This window comes from Plasmodium gonderi, assembly GCF_002157705.1.
Source record: "Plasmodium gonderi DNA, contig: Chr08, whole genome shotgun sequence".
Classification (NCBI taxonomy): Eukaryota; Apicomplexa; class Aconoidasida; order Haemosporida; family Plasmodiidae; genus Plasmodium; species Plasmodium gonderi.
Window position 1 is genome coordinate 838,205 of NW_021628933.1, and position 25,388 is coordinate 863,592.

Genomic DNA, 25,388 nt, shown 5'->3' on the forward strand with positions numbered 1-25,388 from the left:
AAGTTTAACACTTCTAACAAGAATAACACTTCTAACAAGAATAACACTTCTAACAAGTATAACACTTCTGACAAGTATAACACTTCTGACAAGTATAACACTTCTAACAAGTATAACACTTCTGACAAGTATAACACTTCTAACAAGTATAACACTTCTAACAAGTATAACACTTCTGACAAGTATAACAGGTGGTACACATGGAAGTAGTGCATGTAATATTTTTCTCTTTATTTGTTCCAGTCTTATCAGGATAAAATATAGGCAAATTTCTACTGTGCTCGCTACTATCAGTTATCGGGCGAATTGTAACATCTCTCCTTTAAATTCAATGGTGAGGGAAGCACACGAACTGCTGGATGGAAGCAGACCTATCCCCATTGACAAGATAACTTATGAATTATCTCAGAACATCATCCTTGCTTTTGACAACAATGAAATCGTTTCAAACAAAGATTTAGAGATAGAAATAGAAACAAGGGTTGGTCTAGTGATAGACAAAAATAAAAATAGAATAAAATTGCCAACGAATACGGATGCTATAGTTGAAACGAATTATTCAGATTTCTCATCAGGAGTAGACAAAGAATCTTTTGAATATCTATTAAATTACTTACATGATCTAAGGCGTCAAAGGAATAAATGGAATTTATATAATGTCTGCACAAGTGCACGTGATATGGGCAATAATATGAGTAATAAAAATGTTATAAAAAGTGCAGTAAATACAAATGCATGTAACGGTTCAGATAGGGGTCAAAATGGTAAAAACCCGTCAGGAGAGAATGAAAGGACGCAGAGTGAAAATTATATTTACGAATTTGTACCATCCAAGACTGTTAGAAGTGTTGATAAATATTATATTTTACAAAATAATAATTCTCGAATTCGCGTTACGACTTATTTAAATGATGAATTGAAAGAAGAAGATGAAAGCATAACAAAATCATTATGTAAAGAAAATTTAAATACATGGAATATTTTTATGGGAAATAATAATGATTATTTTGATGAAGTAGATGAAGACGATGAAGATGATGATCCTGATGAAGAAAAAGCAAAAAAGAGAAAAAAGGTTGAGCATGGTGATGCTGGTCGGAGGGATGATGAAAGAAGTCATACAGGTCGAAATGACGATTCTGTAGATTATCGTATTTCGATAAATTTAGAACACACCAAACAGATAAGCAAGTTATTTTTATCTAAAATTTCACCTGTACACGAAAGAATAAAAGAAAGAACGTCTTTCATAAATAAGTATTTAGGAATCCAATTCGACTTAACAAAAATTAAGCACAAAAATGATGTGGAATTATATGAAATTGAAATTGAAATACTTTCGAAAAGCATTTTAAAAGCTATATCTAATTTGAGGAATAAAAATGATTCAAATTATTTACTTTTTATATGTTCTAATTTAGTAAACAATGCCAGGGGTATATGTAAAAAACTTAGCCATTTTAAAAAAAGTCGAAATTTGATGAAACAACCAAATGATGCTTCTTCTGAAGCTTGTGTGCAAATGAATTATATTCTCCCATCAAAAGAAAAAAAAAAATTTCAAAAATATATCCATTCGGTTGTTCCTCTTATTGGGGACTACATGTACAGGGTTGTTGCAAATAATGAAAAAAAAATACACGCAATTCTAGACGATAAAAAATTTTCTAACAATCACAAAGTTGACATTTTAAAAAAATTAATTGATATTAGGCGTCACAATAGAAAATCTGTCAAAAAAATCAGCGAAACTTATGCAGAAAATCGATGGAAAGTCATACGCACGAATGATTCACAGTGTGAAATTGTTTTAGTGAGTGATGATGAAAGTGAGGAGTGTGATACAAATGATGAACAAAACGGACACAGTGTCAATAATGTAGAGGAGAAAGAACCTCAAGTATTCAATTTCGACAATAGCAGCTCAAATGCAAGCGAAGGAAATAACGACAAGAAGGAAATTTCAGAACAAGATAGCAGTAAATATAAAAATTTCTACAGCGACACATGATGTTGTCCTTAGGGGTAAAAAGACTTTTGTTTTCCGTCTACCTTTTTTTTTTTTATGGCACCTTTCCATCCTATTTTTGTGCTTATCATACACACCTTTATGTACCTTCCGAATATTTGTCCGTTTTTTCCCCTTAGAAATGTTTAAACACATATAAAATACATATGTTTTTTTCTTATATACGGACATTTTTTTTAACTACCCAATCATAATTTGTATATTACTTTCACAATAACATGTGTATTTGTTTTCCTATTTTTTTTTAAATAGCGTTTATAGTTCACATAAGGAGGGAACACATGTTTTTTTCTTCTAACTCAGCTCGTTCCTTTTTTTTTTTTTTTTTTAAAACATTAATATTATGCTGTAAAACCCCCCAATTGGGTGAAATTTAATTCCGTTGATATTTTTTGTATAAATATGATTAGGATTCATTTTTCGCACAATGTTTTATCATTTTTTGTGGATGAAAAAAAAAAAAAAAATATATAATTGAAGTAGGGAGAGGAGAAGATGTACGAACCTCGCAATTTCACCCCAATTTATAATGCATAGATAGTAAAAGTACGAGAAAAGTTTATTAATAAATAACCTTTATTTGTTGACTCTTTTTTTTTTTTTTTTTTTTTTTTTTTATTTGAAAAATTAATCCCGTCGAATATTGAGAGTAAAAAAAAAAAAAAAAAAAAAAAAAAAAGGAATATCTTTAATCGAGGGGGGTTGCAAAACTTATGTGTGTAATTATTTTGCTAATTCCTTTAAAGGGGGAAAAAACGCATTTAATTTATGGTGTGGTTGAAAATTATTTTCTCTTCCATATATAATACATCCTCCTCGAGGTAGGAGAAAAACATAGATATGTAAACATGTATTCTCCATTATATATACATTTACAATTTGAGAATCAGTAGTGAAAAAAAAATACAAAATGACGAAAACGTTCGTTCAGTGAAAGAAATGGCAAAAGTTGAAAAGAAGAAAAGAGGATTTTATCGTACTTCATTTTGAATAAAAAAAAAAAAAAAAAAAAAAAAAAAAAAAAAAAAAAAACTTATCAAAAATATATTCAATGGGTGTAAGCGAGATAGGTATAATATCAGGTAAACAATAAGCACGAAATAAGGGAGAAACAATTGCACTATACCTTGCAGAATAATTAATTGTGTCGCACCAAATTTAATATGTTTTTGGGTGCACTAGATAAGGTAACACATTATATTCAGTGTAATATGGCATCCCTCTTTTGTGCATTTGTAATAAAAGAAAATAAAATGCAATATTTTGACACTTGTGCTTTACTTTATCACTACCTATAATACGTCGTTTTTTCGTTAGCACATTGCATGGGGGGGCGACATACCCATGTATGTAATATATATATATATACAAATCTATACATTACTCTTACGTATTGATGTCGATAGCATCGGTATTAAGGTGCCATAGGATATGATAAATTATTAGTCTTCTGTTTTGAGCACATTGTGAATTGAATACCTAGCATATAAACCACCACTCTCGTAGAAAAAAAAAAAAAAGTCAAGGAACGTGTTCTTTGCATAATGCAGGGTTCAAATGACCCCTTCGAAACGGACACGAATTGGTTGCACAGGGGTTAATGAAATAAAAAAAAAATATATATACGTATGTAATAAATACATATATAATATAAACATATATAATATGCATGTGCATTATATGCATACACGGAGGATCTACATTAATTAAAAGGGCATGTGATTTTTTTTATTCAGAATGCATACGAATGCAAGTTCACCTAAACAAATGCACATAAAACAAAGTATGTAGAGCAATGGTAAATTAAAGAAGGGGGTGTACATTTTTTTATTTTATATAATCTTAAAACGCATAAAAAATATAACTATATAAAAAAAAAAAAAACTTTTGAGAAAGTAGAAAAAAAAAAAAAAAAGCTAAACTACAAACATGTTTATTTTGTAAACATACATTGCAAAATTTGAACAGTAAAGAAACTTTCCTTTGTAAACATACATTGCAAAAGCTGAACGACAAACAAGTTTATTTTGTAAATATAATATTATATAGAGAGAAGAAATATAATAAAAAAAAATAAACATATTACACAAAATTTAAAGTAAAAGTTTCAAAAATACACAAACAAAACAAACTTTTTTGTGATATAACTGCAAAAAGTAACCATTTAAAATATATGCATTTTGAGCTTCTCAAAAGCGCACATGCATGCATAAGTACCATATACCTTTTTTATCTATGTGTAAAAAACACTTAACATGTGAATCCTTATACAACCCTCCCTGTATATATATATATATATATATAAACTTTCCCATTTTTTAAGGCCCTTGTAATAATCCTCTACCACTTTGGTTCACGTTTACAAGTTCTCTATATATTTATTCACAATGAGTAGGAGCAAAGTTTTCTTTGATATTTCTATTGACAACAAAAGCGTTGGAAGAATAGTGTTCGAACTATTCACTGATGTTACCCCACGAACATGTGAAAATTTTAGATCTTTATGTGCAGGCGATAAAGTAGGTTCAAAAGGAAAAAACCTACATTATAAGAATTCAATTTTTCATAGAATTATTCCACAGTTTATGTGCCAAGGAGGAGATATAACAAATGGAAACGGTTCAGGTGGAGAATCCATATATGGAAGATCCTTTACAGATGAAAATTTTAAAATGAAACATGATCAACCAGGCCTACTATCTATGGCTAATGCAGGACCAAACACGAATTCATCTCAGTTTTTTATTACCCTTGTTCCATGCCCATGGTTAGATGGAAAGCATGTTGTTTTTGGAAAGGTCATCGAGGGAATGAACGTAGTTAGGGATATGGAAAAGGAAGGATCAAACAGTGGATATGTCAAGAGGCCTGTTGTCGTAACGAACTGTGGGGAATTGTAGAGGGGTGAACCGAGTGAGTATACATATACAAATATATACATATGGGTTAAGTGTGCAGGGTGGGTTTTTTTAATATGCTTAGCAGAGACTGTTTTACGTGTGATACACACCTAGCACGACGGAAACAGATATACAAGTAGGTGTGCTACTTGTATTTATTACAATTATATATCCCCATACACACGAAGCCCCCCAGCCCACCGTACCACACATATACATGTATGCATATATATATCCATATACATGAATGTACATACATGTACACATAAACATACACATAGCTCCATTTTTAAAAAATTTATAATAATTTAAAAATTTCGAATAATTTTTAAGCAGTTTATATTCGATTTACACATTCCATTTTCATTTTTACGGGTTTAAAAAAAATTCATAATTCATGCGTGTACTTAAGTGTGAACACATGACTTTGAACAGCCATAAAAAGAGTGTATATATATATATTTTTTTTTTTTCCCCCCCAATTTTTCATTATTTGTTTTATCCACAAGTACGCAAAGCAAAATGTTTTATGAAAATTGCAAAAAACATTCTCTATTTTTCAATTACAGCATATTTTTCATATTGAGTACAACTATAATTCATTAACCTATTGTCCATGATAAAACACACATATCCATAGCACAAAGGGACATATATTAATATACGCAATAATACAAGTGTTTTCAATCGTATCAGCAAACAAACTCTTAGGAAAATATAAGGATCTTGTAGAAATATGCTTATATTTCTTAAAAATATGTAAACAATTGTTCCATCTGTTTTGGATATGATAAAAGTCATATAATGCGGAAGTGTTATAACATGTAGAACAGTTTCCTTCGACTATTTTAAAATCCGTTTCACTATTATCACAAGAATATGATAAATAAAAAAAATATGGAAATGCACTTTACGCATTTTTTTACACATTTCGCACAACTGTAATTCCATATCCCTAACCATGTTTTGTCATTTTGCGTATCCCTATTTTTTGTCAAAAAGGCCAAGTGGAAGTATTTGTTTGTGCTCAAACTTTTGTTGACAATTTAATAAAAATAAAAATTTGCACAATATATAGAAGCCCCATTGTAGACGTAAGCGAAAACTCCCAACCAATTTACTATCCTCCAAATAAATATAAACATACACGAATATACAAAGTATATAAGATGTAGACTATTTTTACACATGTATAGGTTTTCTATAAATATATCTTGAACTCATCTATAAGGTGAAAAAGGGAGCATATAATCAATCATCCCTCTCTAAAATATACGGGCAGATACATGCGTGTGTGTCACAATTTACGTGCAATTTTGCCCCACACCTTCCCCCCCTCCCCCCAAAAAAAAAAAAAGTATGACTGTTCAGAATTTTTTTTTTCAAAACAGCTATTTTTTTTGGGTTACTTTTTTTTTAAAAAAATAGAAAAAAAAAAAAAAAAAAAAAAATTGTGTGTATGCGTATGAAATAATACATTTTAGAGTGAAGATTTATGACATGTTGTTTTTTTATTTTTTAAAACATCAAAAGTGCACTTCTATTTAGAGAGTAAGTTTCATATTAAAGTATCATTTCTTTGATCTTTGTTGTTTACTATCTTCATAAGTACATATTATACAAAAATTGCCGCAGCAGAAGAAAGTGACATATATATATATTTTTTTTACGAAACGTCAGTAAGTTTCCTAAATTGTGTCTTCCTCCATTGAGAATGTCAAAATGGATAATTCGTAACATGTGTACAAATAGTTGTGTAACGTAAAATAAAGGAAAAATATTTTTTAATAAAAATAACATAATTTGCAAGAATAAAAAGAGGAGTAGAAACGAAAAGATATGTATCAAGCTGGGTTCTTTTGCATCTACACCAATACGCACAATAATGTATATTTTTGTGTATGTGCATTATAGATCACACATTGAAAAGTATAATATATAAATTTATATACACATGTTGTCTAACGATTTGTAAATTTATGTTTACAACTAAATTGAGAATTAAAAACAACGAAAAAAAAAAAAAGACTTTTCAAAATTGTAAAAAAAAAAAAAAAATAATAATAAAATAAAGTAAAATAATAACGCACAAAACGATGTGGTAATTTAAGGGTTAGTGTAACAAAACTGTAGGGTGTGTGGGTAGGGGGGAAATAAAAATTGCAAATGAACATAAGGTGAAAATAGGAAAAAATTGAGAAATCCGTTTTCATTATTTGATTTTTTCACATTGCACTAATATCGTCATATGGTTTTCCCAGATTTTTAAGATGCTTCTTTTCGGATATTGTGAAGGATACAATCATAATGGACAGGATGATCTTCGGTAGTGCAATCATAGAGACGGGGAAAAATGTGAAGAATAAAAGAAAAAAAAAAAAAAAGAAATAAAATAAAATAAAAACACTTGTGACTCACGCTTAAATTTATACTATCCAACGAAATAGAGTTCTACATTTTTACAAATATAGTAAATTTTATTCAAATATATATGTATATATATATTTTCTTTTATTTTTCCAAACCTTGAAAAGGAATAAGCAAACCCAAATGGATAATGCAAATGAGAAATGTGAAATGTTGTACAAATAATTTAATCTGAAGAGGTTGGAGGAAGTTAAATTATTGCGAGTGTATATGGTTGCGCTTGCTATGCATATACACATGTAATATATATATATATATATATATATATATGTATATAAATATATACATAATGTGAAGATATCCGAATCAAGATATAAGACACACGGAGAGTACGCATATGAACTGAACAGGAAAATCTAGGAGGCAGTTGAATGCTTTCTATTTCGCTTTTTGCAAATGCTTACCTTGGGAGGGAACATACTATGAGGGTTACTACCGGCATGGACATGTATCCAAGTCTTCGTGTTGGAATGTGGGCAAAGCAAAAAATATTTTTGCACGGCACATCAAAGGAAGAAGTGTTCATATAGAATATGTTGTTATTGGGGGTTCTTGAAATTAGTACATCGGCTAGCAGGGTCTGTGGGTATTCATAAAGGCACATGTATAACGCAGGATAAGTGTTCAGGATGTATACATTTATATGTGCATATTTATATATATACATTTATGCATCTATATGTATATATAAATACGCATGCTCAGGAATATGTAGTTATCCTTGTGTGGTTTCACATTTCAATGTTTTTCCTTTTTACGTGAAAATATTTATTTAGGGATTCCGAGTTTAATTTGTTATACTTCAATAAGTAGGAATGCTTGCACCAATCGACTCCCACTTCTAGCAGTAAAATAATTATGAGCCAACTGGAAATGCTTAAGAACGAATTTTGTGTTCTATAAGCAGTTGACATTTTTAATAAAACGAGAAAGGCGTCAATAAATAGATAAAACCTTTCAACTGCATCTGAAGCAACAATTGTGAACAAGGACGTCTTGGTGAATTTTTTAAATACAGTTGATTTTATTTCTGTAAAATTGCTCATTACCAGGATTAGGAACATTGTTGACTTGGATTATGGGGGGAGGGAAGAGAAAAGAATAAAATAAAAACAAAGGAGCAATTATATATATATATATATATATATATATATATATATATATATATATATATGTGTGTAATAATACGATGGAATTCATACACACCATCGATATGTCACAACCTTTCCTTGTGACATGATGCAAATTCGTTTTAAAAAAAAAGAAAAAGCATATTACCTCAGAAGAATTGATTGCAATGTTCAGTGAGAGAAAGCGAATGAGATGTGCAAAAGCGTGGGTTAAGATGTACATGAGGACAAAGATGTACTGTGCAATAAATTTAAAGAGTATATTATAGAAGGGGTAGAAGATAGGTATTTTAAATTTTTTTTCATTTTCGTTTTCCCTATTATTTTTAGAAAATTCAAGTTTATTTTTTTCCCGCTCGTTGTTATAACCTAGACTGCTAAATTTTGAAGTTTTCTCAATATCAGTTCTGCATATATCTGGATCATATGTAGATTTACTAAATGTGAAAATAACATTATGTTTATTATTACCCTCTTGATCTTTATTTCTGAACATGCTGTATTGGTGAGGCGTTTTGTTATTGGTCGTTTTCCTTTCTAAACAGCTGCTTATTTGGTTTATAGGCTCTTTCTGAGCGTCATTTGGACTTTCGTAATTAATAAAATTTATCTCTTCCTTATTAGCGATCGTGCTTTCGATTGTGGTTTCAATTCTTGTTGCTCCAGTAGTCCTCGTGGCAATAGTTGTGGTGGTCAGAGAAACAGGACATACATTTTTTTTACTCCTTGGCATATTGCTCGAGGTGTGCTCAGAAGCTCCGTGCATATGCTTTTGTATTTCATTTTCCTTTTTAGTATACTGGTTTCTTATGATATATACATAAGAACGTAAGTTAATAATTCTTATAAATGTTCTTATCATATTATCAATTAGGTCTTTTCCTAATGACCTTAGTAGCCTCTCTACAATTTCTAGCATATTTAATACTACGTATAACTTCATAAATGGCTGTGCTCTTATGTAATGATAAATTCTAGATGTGTCCACAAATGAAAATATGTATATACATATTAGAATTAGTGATACTCTAATTAGTCCACTATATTCCGGGAATGATAATTTCAATGAGTTTAAATGCTGTTTAACTAATTTTCTTTTCATTTCTTTAATTTTGGATATATTTTTTATTATATTTTTTTTTTTTGAATATCGTTCATTAAGTTTGTAGTAAACGCAATTTTCGCTGTTTCTTTTTTGAGTCATAAAATGGGGTTTCAAGTAGCAGCTTCGATAGTTTTGGCCAACTTGATCGATTTTCCCGTTTTGGAGGCTTCGACCATTTTGATGACTTAGTCCAATTTGACCATTCTGCCAATTTTCATCATCCATGTTGCTGTGATCATCACGGAACAATTCCCCATCAAACACATCACATATATCACTAGGGTTACTGCTATGCGTAAGTTCATATCTATCCGATGAGTTAAGACTCTCTAAATTATAATCACTAATAATGTTATCAATGTTTTCTTCTTGGTTATCCATTTGGAAATAAATTTTCGTGTTGCTTGATCGATTATCATTTGGCGTGAGAAAAGTTTCGCTCATGTTGTTCTCTTCGTTGATTCCATCATTCTGTGTTAAATTATCACTTGCACAATTTGAGTTCTTCCTTTTATGAACATTACAATTTTCTGAAAATTCCATTTGTCCCACATCCAGCTTTTTGTTATTATCACTGTTTTCATCTGCACGGGGAGTTTTTATTGCCTCCATTTCAGTTGTCAAGTATGGAATTTTTGTTTCAGGATATTCCTTCGGAGTTTGGTTATGTAATCCGTTTGGAGATTTACTTGGATGTTTTTTTGGCAATTTATGTGATGATTTTCTTATCGATTTATCAGCAGTATATTTTTCCCATTTCTGTTCACTATCAATTTGCCTCTCCTTATTTGATCCTTCTGATTGTCCTACTTTTTCTCTGATGAGATGTTTATCCAAATGGTTATAGTTACATCCCCCAGTTTTGTGTTGGCGATGTGAATTTTTCTCTTGTTTCTCTTCATCACTGTTACTTTTTTTATTGGTGTTCAGATATTTCACTTCAAAGGATCTAGTAACAATTGTTTTCTTTTCTTCATCCTTAAAAATGTTAAAGGTGTATATCGCGTTAATATGAAAAAAATGTATGATTTTTATGCAGACACTTTTGAAAAGGTCGTGAACATTTTTGGTTGATTTTTTTAAAAAATAGTATATCTTCCTTTTTGTAATTATAAATGGATTTATTATTAGTCGATGAAACAAAGGATCTGTTTTTCTGTTCCTATTTTTTGTTTTATCTATGGATTTTTTATTAAGCATTTGTAACATTCTTTTGTTCATCTTAATTTCATTCCTCTTATTTTTCTTTTTATCATTGCACATATTTTTTAAATAATCACTGTCCTCATTTTTCATATCTATTGTAGCGCTTGTATTTTTTAATAAAATTTTATCATCTACATATTCACATGTACTGCAAGTTTTGAAGTTTCTATAACTTGGATGACTAGTGCTACTGTTATGATTACAAAGGCTTATGGAATTCATATAATCACATTGGTTTGTGGAAGGATTGAAGCTAATATTTATAGAATTCATATCAGTACTAGTATCGAGCTTGTTCAGACTTTTTAACCTGCTCATGGCAGTATTTGTGTCGATAGAATTATTTTGGGAAATACTTTTAGTTCTCTCGAAACTAAGTTCATTAGAATTTGAATACTCAAAATTGTGGGTAAAATCATTTATATGATGATATCCCAAAAAAAAAAAATTTTTTGAAGTATCTTTTTTTAAACTATATGAATATTCCAAATAATTTTTTTCGCCTGACTTGTCATAAATTTCTATTTTTTTTTTTTTTTTTAGCATTGCTCTTTTTGTTCTTTCATTTTGGGAAAATTTATTCGAATTTTTAATTACTCTCTCTTTGTACTTTTTTAAATCCTTATAATTATATGTAGTTGCATATTTATAAAACTTCAAATTTTTTATGTTACAGAAGAGGCGTAAAAAATTATGACCAGAGTTTTTTAAAAAAGTATAAAATAAAATATAAATCGATCTTATGACTTGTACAGGCATAAATGTTATGTCATAAAGGATATTGTCTAGACAAAGTAAGAACGAGAAACTCATAATTTTTTCTAAAAAATATGGCACGTTCATCATGTGTTCCAATGCATTTTCTGGTATAGAGTCAGTTTTAAAAAAATTGTCCAAAAATTTGTAAAAGTCGTATGTGTTTTCATCTTGTCCGGGTTCATTAATACTACGGTCCTTTGGGGAACTGTGTTTCGTGTTATTTCCTCGATCATTTCTAGCACCTTTCATTGTTTCATTCATATTCTTTCTCTCGCCTTCGTTTAAATTCTTTTTTCTCTTCCCTTCTGTTCCATCCCCTTCTTCGGTATTCTCATGGTCGCTTTGATAAGAATCATAGTATCTCCCTCCTCGAATTTCATCTAATATAAAATCGTAAAGTGTTATTCTGTTCATGCTTCTTTATCATTTTATTTATCTTGAACATGCTCAGTGGGTGTAGAAATGGGTGCTTAATAGGCCTTTAATTTTCATACACGTTTAATGAGATTCCAAGTACATAACACAAAGTGTTCTTGCATTTGAGTTCCTCATGTGTTAATGTTATACCCGTAGGAAAATATATATATATGTATTTATATCGTGAATATATTTCTACGAAATATATTTGCGTAGTCATGTCTTGACGCTTGAACAAAGAGGTATCTCATCAAAATAAACTTACACGATAAAGTTTAATTCTAATCAACTTGCAGATCCAAATTAAGCAGCTCATGAGGGAGAATAGATTTTATAACTATAAATGAAAAGAATGTAAAAAGAAAAAAAATGAGACTAAAATTTGGATCTACTAAAGAAAAAAAAAAAAAAAAAAAAAAATATATATATATATATATATATATATATATATATATAGTGGCAAAAGGGTGTACATAAGTATATATATATAAACATATATGTATTTATATGTATATATACGTTTATATATAAAGATCCAGTGGGTACAAATAGCAAAAAGATCTGAAAAAAATTTATAGTTTTGCTTTTAAATATCATCTGCATAATTTCCCCTCGTTTTTTCGCTTTACTTTTTTATTTAGTTTTTTTGCATTGGTTTTTTACTCTATTTTTTCGTGTTGGTTTTTTATTCTATTTTTTCGCTTAGGTTTTTTACTCTATTTTTTCCCCTTATTTTTTCGCATTTCCCACAGTTTGCTTTTTCAATTTTTTTTTTCTCAAACATATACGAGTTGAAATTCCTCATTCCGAACAAACATGTATCCTCAGGTATATACTGTGTGCCGGTGAGAATTTTTTTTTTTTTTTTTTAATTGCCCATTCTTGAGTATACAGAATAAGGCTTGTCATTCCCTATCGATGGGGGAGAGACTAAGTAGCAGTGCAGGTATGTATATAAAATAATAAGTAAACATATGACCATTAGCAGACCTCGCTAAGTGTTACCACTGAGTCTTTTTAATGTTTGCAGCTTGCATTTCACATAAAATGTTTGTGCAACGAAAAGAATCGATGGCAAATGAGGAAAGGCACACCTCGAGCACAGCACAGTATTCTCCAGTCTCTCCCCACCCCAAAAAAAAAAAAAAAAAAAAAAGTATGCTTACATATATATATATGTATATATATGAATACATATGTATGCAATTCTAAATGTGTAAATTTGTGATCAAGAAATTGAAGGCTAACTGGATAGAACTTGCCAAACGTTCACCGAATTGGCGATTCCAAAATTTAGGAAGGAGAAAAAGTGAAATGGATTAAATCTACTAATCTCTCTCCATATGTGCAATTTGATGAATCATCAAAATAGGACAGTGTCAAACTAGAGTAATCGTACTATATGCGGTGTAACTGCTAGGACTGAGATTCTGTTTTATATCCACATTTATTTCCGTGTTGATTAACTTTATAGAGAGATACATTTTCCAAAAACTAGTGACCAACAAAGATGTATGTGTGTGTGTGTATGTATGTTTGTGTGGGAAGAGAGGAGGTTAATTTACATGTGGAGTATTATTTAATATATGTACTCAAGGGAAGTGAAGTAAAAGAAAATAGGAACTGGAATAAGAGTTCGTCTAAGAACTTTCTAATTTGGCATAAAATATATAAGTTAATATATACCTATTCGTTGAAGTATTCCACATTTAAGTTTTTTTTTTTTTTTTTTTTTTTTCCTGTTTATGATTTGTTTTATGTTTTACTTTACTTTCATTACCTTTTCCTTACTTTTCCGTTCTTTTGATTGATCCAAATGAATAGCCCCTTTTTGAACTACCCAATTTGGTGAAAAAAACGATTTTCTTAAATGTGTACAAAGGCTTTTTCTGGAAAATGAAAACTTAGGCAAAATTGGCGCAGCACAAATAAGATATCAAATGCACTTCCTAATCCATTCTGTAAAAAATCCGGAAAAACGTATTTTTTTTTTTTTTTTTCAATGTCCATCTGTTCTTTTCTTCATATATATATATATATATATAAACCCTGTATCAACAGTATTTTGTCACCCCTTCTCCTCTCCTGTGACAACATTAATCCAAAGACAAAACCTAAAACACTCATTTCAAAAACATATGGTTGCAAAGGGTTTAAAATGGTTAACAGTGACAAGGAGAATTGTGCTTTTTTTTTTGGGGGGTGAATTCTTTTTTATATGATGTCATATTTTATTTGGATGTGTTTCTTTTTAAAAGAGATTATTATTTTTTTTTTTTCTAATTTTTCCTCTTTTCGATTTTTTTTAATTCACATAAGACTTGCTTATATTTCATACTTAAAGCGATGAAAGTGATTTGCTTAATGTTGTATAACAAAAAAAAAAATAAAATAAAAATAATGAAAAAAATGAAGAAAATTTTGAAGTATGAAGAAAAAAACAATGAAAAAATAAAAATATATAGACATACTTTAAAAAGGTTAAATAAGTGATGCGATAAAATGTTTCAAATGGTTAAAATGCATGTGTGCATACGTTTAGTTTTACGCTGGGACATCAAATGAGGCACATGGACGTTAAAAAAAAAAAAAAAAAGAAGAAGGGGTTAATGACGAAATGACGAAATAACGAAATAACGAAATAACGAAATAACGAAATAACGAAATAACGAAATAACGAAATAACGAAATAACGAAATAAAAAAAAAAAAAATTCATTCATCACAGTGTTATTTTACGGTTTTCAAATGAAACATAACTATGTCTAACAAATAATTCATGAATTGTTGAATTGTCAAATTTTTACATGCACTTTTTCTCTCCATATACATAAAAACCATCAAGCTAAATTTTTTTTTTTTTTCTATACAGAACCGTAGAGAAATATCTACGTGTCAAAATCAAGTGTACGCTGATGGTTCATATATAAGATTTTTTCTGACGAGAAAAAAGACATGGCTTTTCCATGCCGACATGTATTTACTTACAGTTATGTTCATCAGAGTTGTATGAAAGAAAAAAAAAAAAAAAAAAAATCCTTTAAAATATTTACAACTGAAGGAAATTTTTCAAATTAAACATCTTGCTCATCTTGTGTTAACCGTTCTTCATATGCGTAGACGCAAATACTTCTACTAATACAATGTGGTAAGCTAAATATAAATTTGACACATACTTTTTCCTGTTGTGATTTGTTGAGAATTGTGCACTTCAAGTCTTTTAATATATAGTATATATCTTTTGATCCTTCTTCGTTTTTTTTTTTTTTTTTTTTTATTTTATTTTATTTTTATTTTTTTTCCTGCACTAAGGGATGCTAGTTATAACATGGAAACTATGCATTCATGTGTGAAAAAATGAATAAAATAAATATTCACACAAGTGCAATAAAAAAAAAAATAAACATACACATGTATAAATATGAACACTTCAAGATCGGGACGCCCACAGGCATGAAGCAATGTGACCAAGTCTTTTCAGAGACCTACAATGCCAATATTAGTAAATCATACATAGGGTGAAGGAAAAAGAAAAAAAAAAAAAAGATCTAGTGATAGATGGATAGGACGAAAGAAAATACACACAATATGCAAAGGGATACATCCAAACGGAATGAACTTTTTTAATTTCTTATAATAAGACAAGTAATACTAAAGTGATCAGCAAAATGTTGAATAAAAAAAATAAAATAAAATAAAAAGGGAAAAAAAAAAAAAAAAAAATAAAATAATAAAACAAAAGGGAGGTTAGCCAAAACTAAATTTTATAAGGAACTCGAAATTTCATATCGGCGAGAATTAGAATGGGTAAAAAAAAAAAAAAAATAAAAATAAATTTTCTCTTCTGAAAAAACAAAATGATAAACTTTTTTTTAAAATCCTATAAAAGTGTATTAGAAAAATGGGGATTCTGTTTGCCATCTTCGTTTGATTTTCAATTTTATGCCTTTTCGCTTGACTTTCAAATTTGTTTTGTTCCTTTTTGTGGTTTTATTTTTTCCCTGCAAATCCCTTCCTCCTCTCCCATGGGAGGAAAAGGAATACCATTCCATTTTCCACCCTGTGTATAGGTTCTTCCTGGGTGAAGAACTGTTCGCTGAATATATAAGCGTGCACATAATTTAAAATGTCTAAGCTGATTAAAGAGTTAGATAAAATCCCTATTCACGTTAGACGATCTAGTGTTATATCGGTTTCTAGAATGATTCGAGGGGTTTCTAGGATACCTACCAGTATTGCCGTTATTGTATATACCACTTCCACTCTGAATTATACCACTATCACCCTGGTTTATACCACTTCCATAATTGCGTATACCACTAGTAGAATTATTTTCACGTCTGTTAATTTCCTTATTCCTAAGACGATCACTTTTTCTAACATTGGCATAAACAGTGGGATCATAATTATAATTTTTTTTATCGTTATTTTTTTTATTTCTCACGGATGTTCTTCTGGGCGTATTGTTATGATTATTATTATTATTGTTGCTATTGCTATTGTTGTTGATTCTATTGTTGTTGATTCTATTGTTGTTGTTATTATTCCTAGTATTCTTTTTTCGTTTTCCACTGTTTGAGCGCTTGGGTGCGCGAGTATTCCTTCTATTTCTTCTACTATATCTTCTTGTGTACGAGCTAGATGCATTATTATAAGTAAAGTCATAATCATCATGGACATAATCATCATCATCATCGTCATCATCATCTTCTTCTTCATCTTCTGTAAAATAGTTAGCGGATTGATCACTGGTAAAAACAGAAGAATGCTCACTTATCACTGCAATTTCTGTATTTCTTCCAGAACTTATTACATTTTCATAGTTTATTAAAAAGCTAGTAACATTATTTGCATTGACAGAATTTAAGGCATTGGCTACATCTACCGTAGTTCCAGTATTTAGAACACTTCCTGTACTAGCAGCATTATTGGCATATAAATTATTTCTAAACATGTTAAATAATTCATTATACCTTGCATAGCTAGATAATAACGAATTTTGAACATTTCTTGAATTTAGAAATTCATAATTTCCAGATGATCTTAAATATAACGCGTACGGATTCAAAAAAGTGCAATTATTAATTCCATCTATATTTTTAATTATGCAATTTCTTCCTTTCAATTGGCAATTATTCATCAAGTTAAAGCTTTCTCTAACTAAACTTTTAGAATAATTTTCTTGTAGCACGTTTAGTAATTTCATTGTATGTGAATTCATATACAACATTCTATTGTTGTTTGTATATACAAATAATCTATGATCAAATTCATCCTTATTTTTTTCCACATTTTCATAATGCTTTAAATAGGTTTTTAAAAAACTTTTGACTTTTCTTTCTTCATACATTTTCTTGTTGTAATAGATGAAGTTATCAATGTCTTCTTCTTCTCTACATGGTAACTTTTTTAAAATTTTGTACATGAGAGAAATGCTCATTTCATTCATTTGTTCATGAAATGGATTCTCAAAATATGGGGAAGTCCGAGAAACGGTCCTTCTCTCGTTTATGCATTTTCTATTTCCCCAGCTGCATCTTCTGTCATTGTTTTTTATCTTTTCATTAATGCTGTCAATTAGGACAGTTGTGTTCATAAATTTCTTGTAAGTTCTGTTAAAACGTATAGCATTCATATAACATTTCTTATACTTATCTGCATTAACACTTTTGTGTTTAAATAATTCTATATATTTTTCAACTACTTTGATAAAATTTTTATGTTCTCCTTTGAGTTCTGTACAATGTTCAAAAATTGAATCATCCGCTTTATTCATCCTGTAGCAATAATTGTTATGTGTGTAATTTTTTAACATTCGAAGGAAGGATTCACTTTTTTCATTCTTCCTATGATATGTATTTTTTTTCATTCCTTTTACTCCTTCGTTTTTTAACATTTTGTGATGATTCACATTTATAACTTGGAAGTTCATGTGTTCTTCTAACTTTGTTCCACAATTTATGCTATCATTCATTTCATTTCTGTGTTCATTTTTTACATCTATATAGATATTTAAATTGGATTCTATAATCCCTTTGCGATCGAACCATTCCCGATGATCCAAACTAGAGAGAGAATCATAAACAGTGTAAGCAGAGGCCATACTACTACTACTACTATTACCACTACTACTACTTTTTTCATAATTTATCAACTCTTTGTACAAAATATCATAAGTTAGAAGATGTTTTAAGTTTACTTTATTTTCACTTTTTAACTTCTGACAAATGTAATTGAAAAAGCCTAAATGAACACATATGGGATCTATTGGGGATATCTTAATTTTATCAAAACAGCTTGTATAACAATTGAAACTTGAGAATTTCGGAAGTAATGGTTGTAACTCCTGTTCGTACATTTTAAAATTTTTATCTACCAATATATTTTCATTAATGAAGTTCAGCAAGCATGGGCTTCTTTTTCTTTCCATACAAGCTTTATCTTTTCTCTGAAGTGTGAGAGGGCGACAATTACTCGTGTAATCATCCCTACTGTTTTTATCATCATCAGCGTCACAGGTAGCAGCAAACCACCACTCATCTTCATCTTCATCTTCGCCTTCACTCCTATGGCCACTGTACCACGGATTTGCATATCTTCCATTTGTACTATACTTATGGGGAGTGTAAGATGATGGGTTAAGCCCCTTCTTCTCCCACTCCTTTGATGATGTGGAAACACGAGATGTTGTATTTTTGTCACGAGAAGATTCCACGTAACGACATAATTCCATTTCCCACTGATTGAAAGGATTATTGAGACGAGAACTCTTTGCGCGTCCATTTGGAGTATGGTAAAATAGATCATCTGAATAATTTCCGTAATCAGAATTATCACTAAAAAAACATATGGAACTACATTTTTCAAAATCTGAGTCCAAATCACTAATGTATTGATCATCTCTCCTCTTTATGGCATGTTCTTTTTCCTCTTGTTTTGGTGCACTAAAAAATTCCTTCAATTTTTCAATGTTTGTATCAAAGGAAAAATTCATCCCTTCAGATATAGAGGAACCACCTCCAAGTAACAAGCATTCATTATGCTTGTTATTATTATTATTACTACTTCTAAGTTTGAAATCTATGGACGTGTTGAAGTTTCTTTTTTTTTTCATTGGGATGAAATTCTTCTTCCTAGCAAGGTACGGGTCTCCATTCGTGTTTCCTTCCGCATCTGTTTGTGCTTTACTCTCTTCTTCAGCGTCAACTCCCTCTGTATTTGTTTCTCTAGAATTATCACTTGCACTGGAGTGCTTACTTGAGTTCTTGCTTAATGTATTTCCCTTTTCATTATGCTTTACACGATGTCTCCTTCGTGCTGAAGTAACAAATGCAGTGTCTGGGCTCGATATTGCATCTATATTATTCGACGTTAACCTGTTCCTAGCCCTTTTTTTATTTCCAAAAAAGGTGGGATAGTTATTATCACTTATCACACTATCAAGGTTTATAACTTCTTTATTTCGAATGGAATTATTTTTAATGCACTCTCTGTGCACATCTTCCACATTTATAACTTCGTTATTTGAAGGGATGTTTTCTAAATTTATAACATGTTTGTTTTCTTTCCCTTCAAAACTATTTTTATCAATAATTCTCACATCATCACTGAGATTTTTCCCGTTATTATTATCACTAATAATATTGATGTTTTTATGTTTTTTTTTTCTTTTGTTATTTTTCAAATCTTCTTCTACTTCTTTCATAGAGGTCTTCGAATTACTATCAGTGTAAAGAGTGTATATAGAATTGGAAGAATAGGAATATTCTGAACTGTCTTCAATTATTCTGTTGTTTCTTCTTGTCACTCTTTTACCTTTGCTTTTATGTTTCTCGTTTCTTCTCCTATGTCTCAGTGCTCTGCTCGTTGATGATAGATCATTGGAAATTGTGCCACCAATATTGGGGTCATTCCAATTGTTATTAAAGTTTCTTCTTCTTCCACTGATTCCTTCTGTGGATCCTGTGTTTCTTGATGCTACTCCCACAGTTGTTCTTGCTCTTAATGCAGTTGTTCCTCCTGTTTCACCTCTTTGTCTGTTATTCACTCTGGATGATGTACTCATTCCACCCGCGAAGAGGAGGCCGTTTGTCATAGCAGTTCCATTATTGTACCTGACAACATCCACAGCATCATCAATGTTATTAATCTCAAATGAATTGTATAGGAAAATATCTGGAAGAGAGTTTATATTATCATAGTTGTCATCTAAATCGTTAATACTTGGTTCGTTAAATGTGCAAATCTGATATGATGTTATCTGTTCAGATAGTGTCAATTTATAGCAGGCATTCTGGTTTAGTGTAAAAATAGAAAAATAGCCATAATTATGTGATACAATAAATAGATAACCATTTTGGCTCCAATCTGCACTTAAATTTTTTAATTCACTATCATATGAATATTTTTTAACAATTTTTTTTTTCTGAACATTCATTAAATATATATATTTCCTAAAGCATGCGAAGAGAATTATATCAGTGAAGAAAGGATTTGGTTTGATAAAACTAACAAAACTATTACATTTTTTCAAATCGAAATTTTTCATTTCTTCATAAGTTTTTAAACAAAATATGGAAAGGTTTGTTTTCATTGTAACTGCGAATGTATCTTCCTTAGACGAATTCGATTTGTTTGTTATTCCATCTGCTACAATTAAATATTCATCTGAAATGTTAAATGCAACATTGCTTATTTTATAGTTCAATTTTTTCGCTCTCGTTTTTGGTTTATTATTCGCCTTTTCATTGTACACACAATGAGGAGGACCCCTGTTTTTTTCTCCAATCAGGTTTGTGTGAAGGTGGTTTTCATTTCGATTTCTTCTTCCACTTGCGCTTCCACTACTATTTACAACACTTTCTATGATGACACTACCATTATTATTTGCCTCTCTCAATTGTGCATTTACATTGTTATTTATTAAACCAGTTTTATCATTCGAGTCTTGATATTTTTTTCTCAATACTGTGTTATTTCTAATGTTCGCTTCACGCTGAGCTTTAAGGAATGATTTCTTTTTTAGTTCCTTCTCTCGATTCACCACCTTTGGTATATGTTCATTTCCACTAGAAGAATAGCAATACGAGGAGCAAGATGTAGAGGATATGACAAACAAATTGTCATATTCATTTTCATTATTCAGTTTGTTTACTACGTTACTCATTTGATTTATTAGTCGTGGATTTGCCTTGTTGTATGTCATTCTCATATTTTGTCTTTTGTTCATACCTGCATCTGTAACACCAGTACTAGCTGCAGCAGTGCCCCCTCCTCCTCCTCCTCCCCCTTTTGCTTTATTACTTTCGCTCAGAGCTAAAGATTCCAAAAAAAATTCAATATAAAGAGAGGTGTAAAAGCAACATACATTGACTTTTTTTTTTTTTTTTTCATCTTCCTTCTTATTCTTGTTTTTCTTATTATACTTGTCGCAACTATTGCTGTTCCATATTTGATCGCGCTGCTTGCACGATGAAAACGAATCAATATAATTTTGAAAATGCCAAAGAAAGATAGATCCATTGATATGAACAGTAATAAAATCAGCCGAATTGTTTGAAAAGGAGAAGAGAACAATTTCTTCATTAAAATCTTCAAATCGTTTGAATATAGAAAATCCCATATCTCTCTTTACATTATTCTGTAATATATTAATTTCAAAATATTGAAAAATTTTAGCATAAGAAAGATCTTCATCACTCATTCTTTGTTTATTTTTTTTTTCTCCTTTGTAAATCAATTCGACGACATCATCTGTTTGTGCACATTTATATTTACGTTCATCAATTTTGTTTACATACTTTGTAATGAAGACATCATCTGGTGTAATGCTTAACAATTCGTCATTTTGATCTTCACTATCGTAAAAAGGTTTAGATGTCAATAGTAAAAACATGAGTTTTTTTTTTCTCCTTTTATAATTGGTATTACAAAAATCGTTTTGTTCATAAAACTTATCAATACATTCATTCGACGTATTAATAAACATCAAATAGCTATTTTTTAGTTCCTTTATAGGATTTTTTGACATTGTCAAAGAATTATAAATATAAGGAGATACATTATAATTCAAAGAGTAGGAAAATTGAATATGGGGAAAAAATTTAACAACTCCAATTTTCATATCTAGTGTATATGTCAAATGGGCATCATTATTCAAATCGTCAAACATAATGATAAAAAAGCAAGAATTTGTTGAGCATATTGCATAAGTTTTGTACATAATATGCCTACTTGACTTCATAGTTTCATGATAAAAGAACTGTACATTTTTCATGAGAAATGTTCTTCTATATGTAAATAAAATTTTAGATTTATATTTATCTATTAACCAGAATTTTACAGTACCTTTTTCGTCACATGAGAGGATGTATTTGTCTGATCGATGGATATCAAAATCAGTAATAGCATTCCGATGTGCTTTAATACATAATATTAAATTTCCTGTCATAACATGATAAATTTTTATATACCCATCTTTTCCAGAAGTAATTATATTTTCACAGTTATTATTAAATCTCATTTTAGTAATAAATTTATAATCCTTTTTATTTGGTATAAAATGAGACAAAATAGTTATGTTCCTTTTAATATGTTTTATGCAATAGTTAAATATATCAAATTTGTGCCTTGTATTTATTATATGATTTCTTTTTTTCGTATTCTTAGTTGTATAATATAATTCATGCTTTATTTTGGTATAAATATTATTACATTTGTTAGATTCGTAGCTTGTTATTTGTATGGATCTACTTTTATTATCTTCATATTCTGCTTTTAGTCTATCTTGACTATTAAAAAAAAATTCCTTTATGTTATGTTCTGGATATTTACACGTTAGCATGTTTATTAATCCTTTGAAAATATTGTACATATCCGATTCAATTTTATCCCTTGTTTTTTCCTTTTCCAAAATATTCTGATTTGATATCTCTTGATCAAAGTTTCCATCATCTCTGTGATTATGGGAAATTCTGTCATTATTACCACTGTGATTATAATTTTCTTCGTTCCCTGTTTTTAGCTTTTTCTTTTTTGAAAAATAAGTCATAGGGCTATCATCATCTGATAACTGATTCGTCTTTGAACTTGAGATGGAATTTTCCAACATTCCTCCTGAGTTTCCTTTCAAATCATTCTGCCGCTTGGGATTGTGCTGCTGTGGATTGTGCCGCTGAGCATTGCGACGCTCGGAATTATGCTTACTGATTTCATTATCACAATAATCATGATTAGCCATTTGCGTGGACTGGCACTTCCATTGGGAAGTTTTATCACTAACTCCACAGCGTCTACTAATCATACTCTCCCTTTGTCCCCTCGATTCTCCTATCAATTTTGTGTTATTTACAAGTCTATAATTCGATTCTATAAAATTGTTGTCACATTTGACACTCTTTTTCACGTCAGTATGATTTCTCTGAATTTGGTTAACTGCATCTCGAGGAGAGTGATTATTGTCATCCTCCCTCTGCTTCTCCTTTTCCTCATCATCATTATGATCATTGTCGTTATATATTTTTTTAAAAAAAATGGATTCGTTTTTTTCCCTTTCCACATCCTGATCATACGGACTTTTCATCTTTCCATTTGACTTTCTCCTACTATTGATAGAACTACTAGTCCTTTTATTCCTCCTGATATTCAACTTGTATTGCCTTAATTTATTCATCTCAACAAGTTGGACGCCGTTCGAAATGATTTCATCATTCAGGGAAGATGCAAATCGTTCACTGGTAATGCTACTCCTATGATTATATTCTTCTCTCCCCTCAAATTCGAAACCATCATTTTTGTCATCATCGAATAACAAGTTCTTATTTTTTAGTGCCTCATATACATCATTCACATCTTCCATGTTTCCATTTTTTTTAATTTCATTCAAACAAATGTTAATCAACACTTTGTACGTGTCACTAACGTTGTTGCGCAAGGGGGGGGTAGAGAAGCCTATATTGCTTCTATTGCTTCTATTGCTTCTATTGCTTCTATTGCTTCTATTGCTTCGATTGCTTCTATTGCTTCTATTGCTTCTATTGCTTCTATTGCTTCTATTGCTTCTATTGCTTCTATTGCTTCTATTGCTTCTATTGCTTCTATTGCTTCTATTGCTTCTATTGCTTCTATTGCTTCTATTGCTTCTATTGCTTCTATTGCTTCTATTGCTTCTATTGCTTCTATTGCTTCTATTGCTTCTATTGCTTCCATTGCTTCCATTGCTTCCATTGCTTCCATTGCTTCCATTGCTTCTATTCCTTCTATTCCTTCTATTGTTTCTACTATTTCCATTACTTCTTCTATTTTCAACTGTTTTTCCCAATTCTTTATCAAAATTGTGTGCATCGTATGTACTGTGATTAATATCACTCCCTTCATTGGAAGGATAGCGCCTGGTCTTATGCACACTATTGGAGGATACGTGAGGAAATGTGTCGTCACGATAATCAATAGGAGCATTACTATAAGATGCTGATATTTCTTTTTCTTTATTCAATTCATTGCTGTGTGCATTTAAATAATTCTCATTAATAAAGTTATTATTTTCATAGATGTTATGGTATCCTTTCCCCTTTATGTTTATATCACTTTTATGAACACTTTTCTCCTCATTGTACATACTATCCGCTCCTTGACACATGGTATTATTGATCCAAGTGTCTTCTTCCTCATTTATCTTCTGCCTTTTAAATGTTATTCCTTTTTCTTCATTGTATTTTTCCTTCTCTTTTCTCCATGCATCCATATTTCTTTTTTTTTTTTTTTTTTTTTTTTTTTTTTTTTTTGCCCTCCCCCCCTGTATTAGATCAAATTACAGGTCTGTAGCAAAAAAATAATTCGTGAGCTAATGCTTCGAACATGTAATGAATCTCTAGTTAGTCATTAACTGTTTATTATAATTTTTATCATACTTTTTTATCATAGTTTATATTATAATTTTTATTCTAGTTTTTACAATAGTTTTTATTCTAGTTTTTACTATAGTTTTTATTATGCCTTTTATTCTAGTTTTTATTATGCCTTTTATTGTAGTTCTTACTATAGATTTTTTTTTTTTTTTTTTTTTTTTTTTTCTTTGTTATGTCACTCTGTTTTCGTTTTTATTTTTTTAATCTTTTCTTATGTTATATTTGCCCTATCTATATTTATATCGCTATCTATATTTATATCACTATCTCTATCTATATCGCTATCTCTATCTATATCGCTATTTCTATCTATATCTCTATCTCTATCTCTACCTCTTTTTTCTTTTTTCTTTTTTTTTTTTTTTGGAAAACTTCTGATCGGTATGACATATAACTGCTTCGCTTTTGTTTTCATCATTAAAAAGTAAGAAACGAGAAGGAGAGTGCCATCAGTTCGTTTCACCTAATTCGACATACCTTTTTCTAATTTATCACAGTTTATAGGTATTCA

The 25,388-nt window shown here is 30.0% G+C and overlaps 4 protein-coding genes across 4 annotated transcripts; 2 read left to right on the plus strand and 2 right to left on the minus strand.

Moving 5' to 3' along the window:
* Positions 1-331: 331 nt before the first annotated feature.
* On the plus strand, positions 332-2,011 carry PGO_081690 (mRNA capping enzyme; the record flags this gene model as incomplete). The annotated part of the gene is made up of 1 exon (XM_028687391.1): positions 332-2,011. The coding sequence occupies one exon, from the start codon at positions 332-334 to the stop codon at positions 2,009-2,011; it is 1,680 nt and encodes a 559-aa protein (XP_028543192.1).
* Positions 2,012-4,416: 2,405 nt separating this feature from the next.
* On the plus strand, positions 4,417-4,929 carry PGO_081700 (cyclophilin; the record flags this gene model as incomplete). Its single annotated transcript, XM_028687392.1, has 1 exon — positions 4,417-4,929. One exon carries the CDS (start codon positions 4,417-4,419, stop codon positions 4,927-4,929), a length of 513 nt encoding a protein of 170 aa, XP_028543193.1.
* Positions 4,930-7,154: 2,225 nt separating this feature from the next.
* On the minus strand, positions 7,155-11,970 carry PGO_081710 (cyclic amine resistance locus protein; the record flags this gene model as incomplete). Its single annotated transcript, XM_028687393.1, has 5 exons — positions 7,155-7,250; positions 7,455-7,527; positions 7,761-7,936; positions 8,115-8,426; positions 8,635-11,970. 5 exons carry the CDS (start codon positions 11,968-11,970, stop codon positions 7,155-7,157), a joined length of 3,993 nt encoding a protein of 1,330 aa, XP_028543194.1.
* A 4,149-nt stretch (positions 11,971-16,119) lies between these two features.
* Positions 16,120-24,714, minus strand: PGO_081720 (hypothetical protein, conserved; the record flags this gene model as incomplete). Its single annotated transcript, XM_028687394.1, has 1 exon — positions 16,120-24,714. One exon carries the CDS (start codon positions 24,712-24,714, stop codon positions 16,120-16,122), a length of 8,595 nt encoding a protein of 2,864 aa, XP_028543195.1.
* Positions 24,715-25,388: the final 674 nt, after the last annotated feature.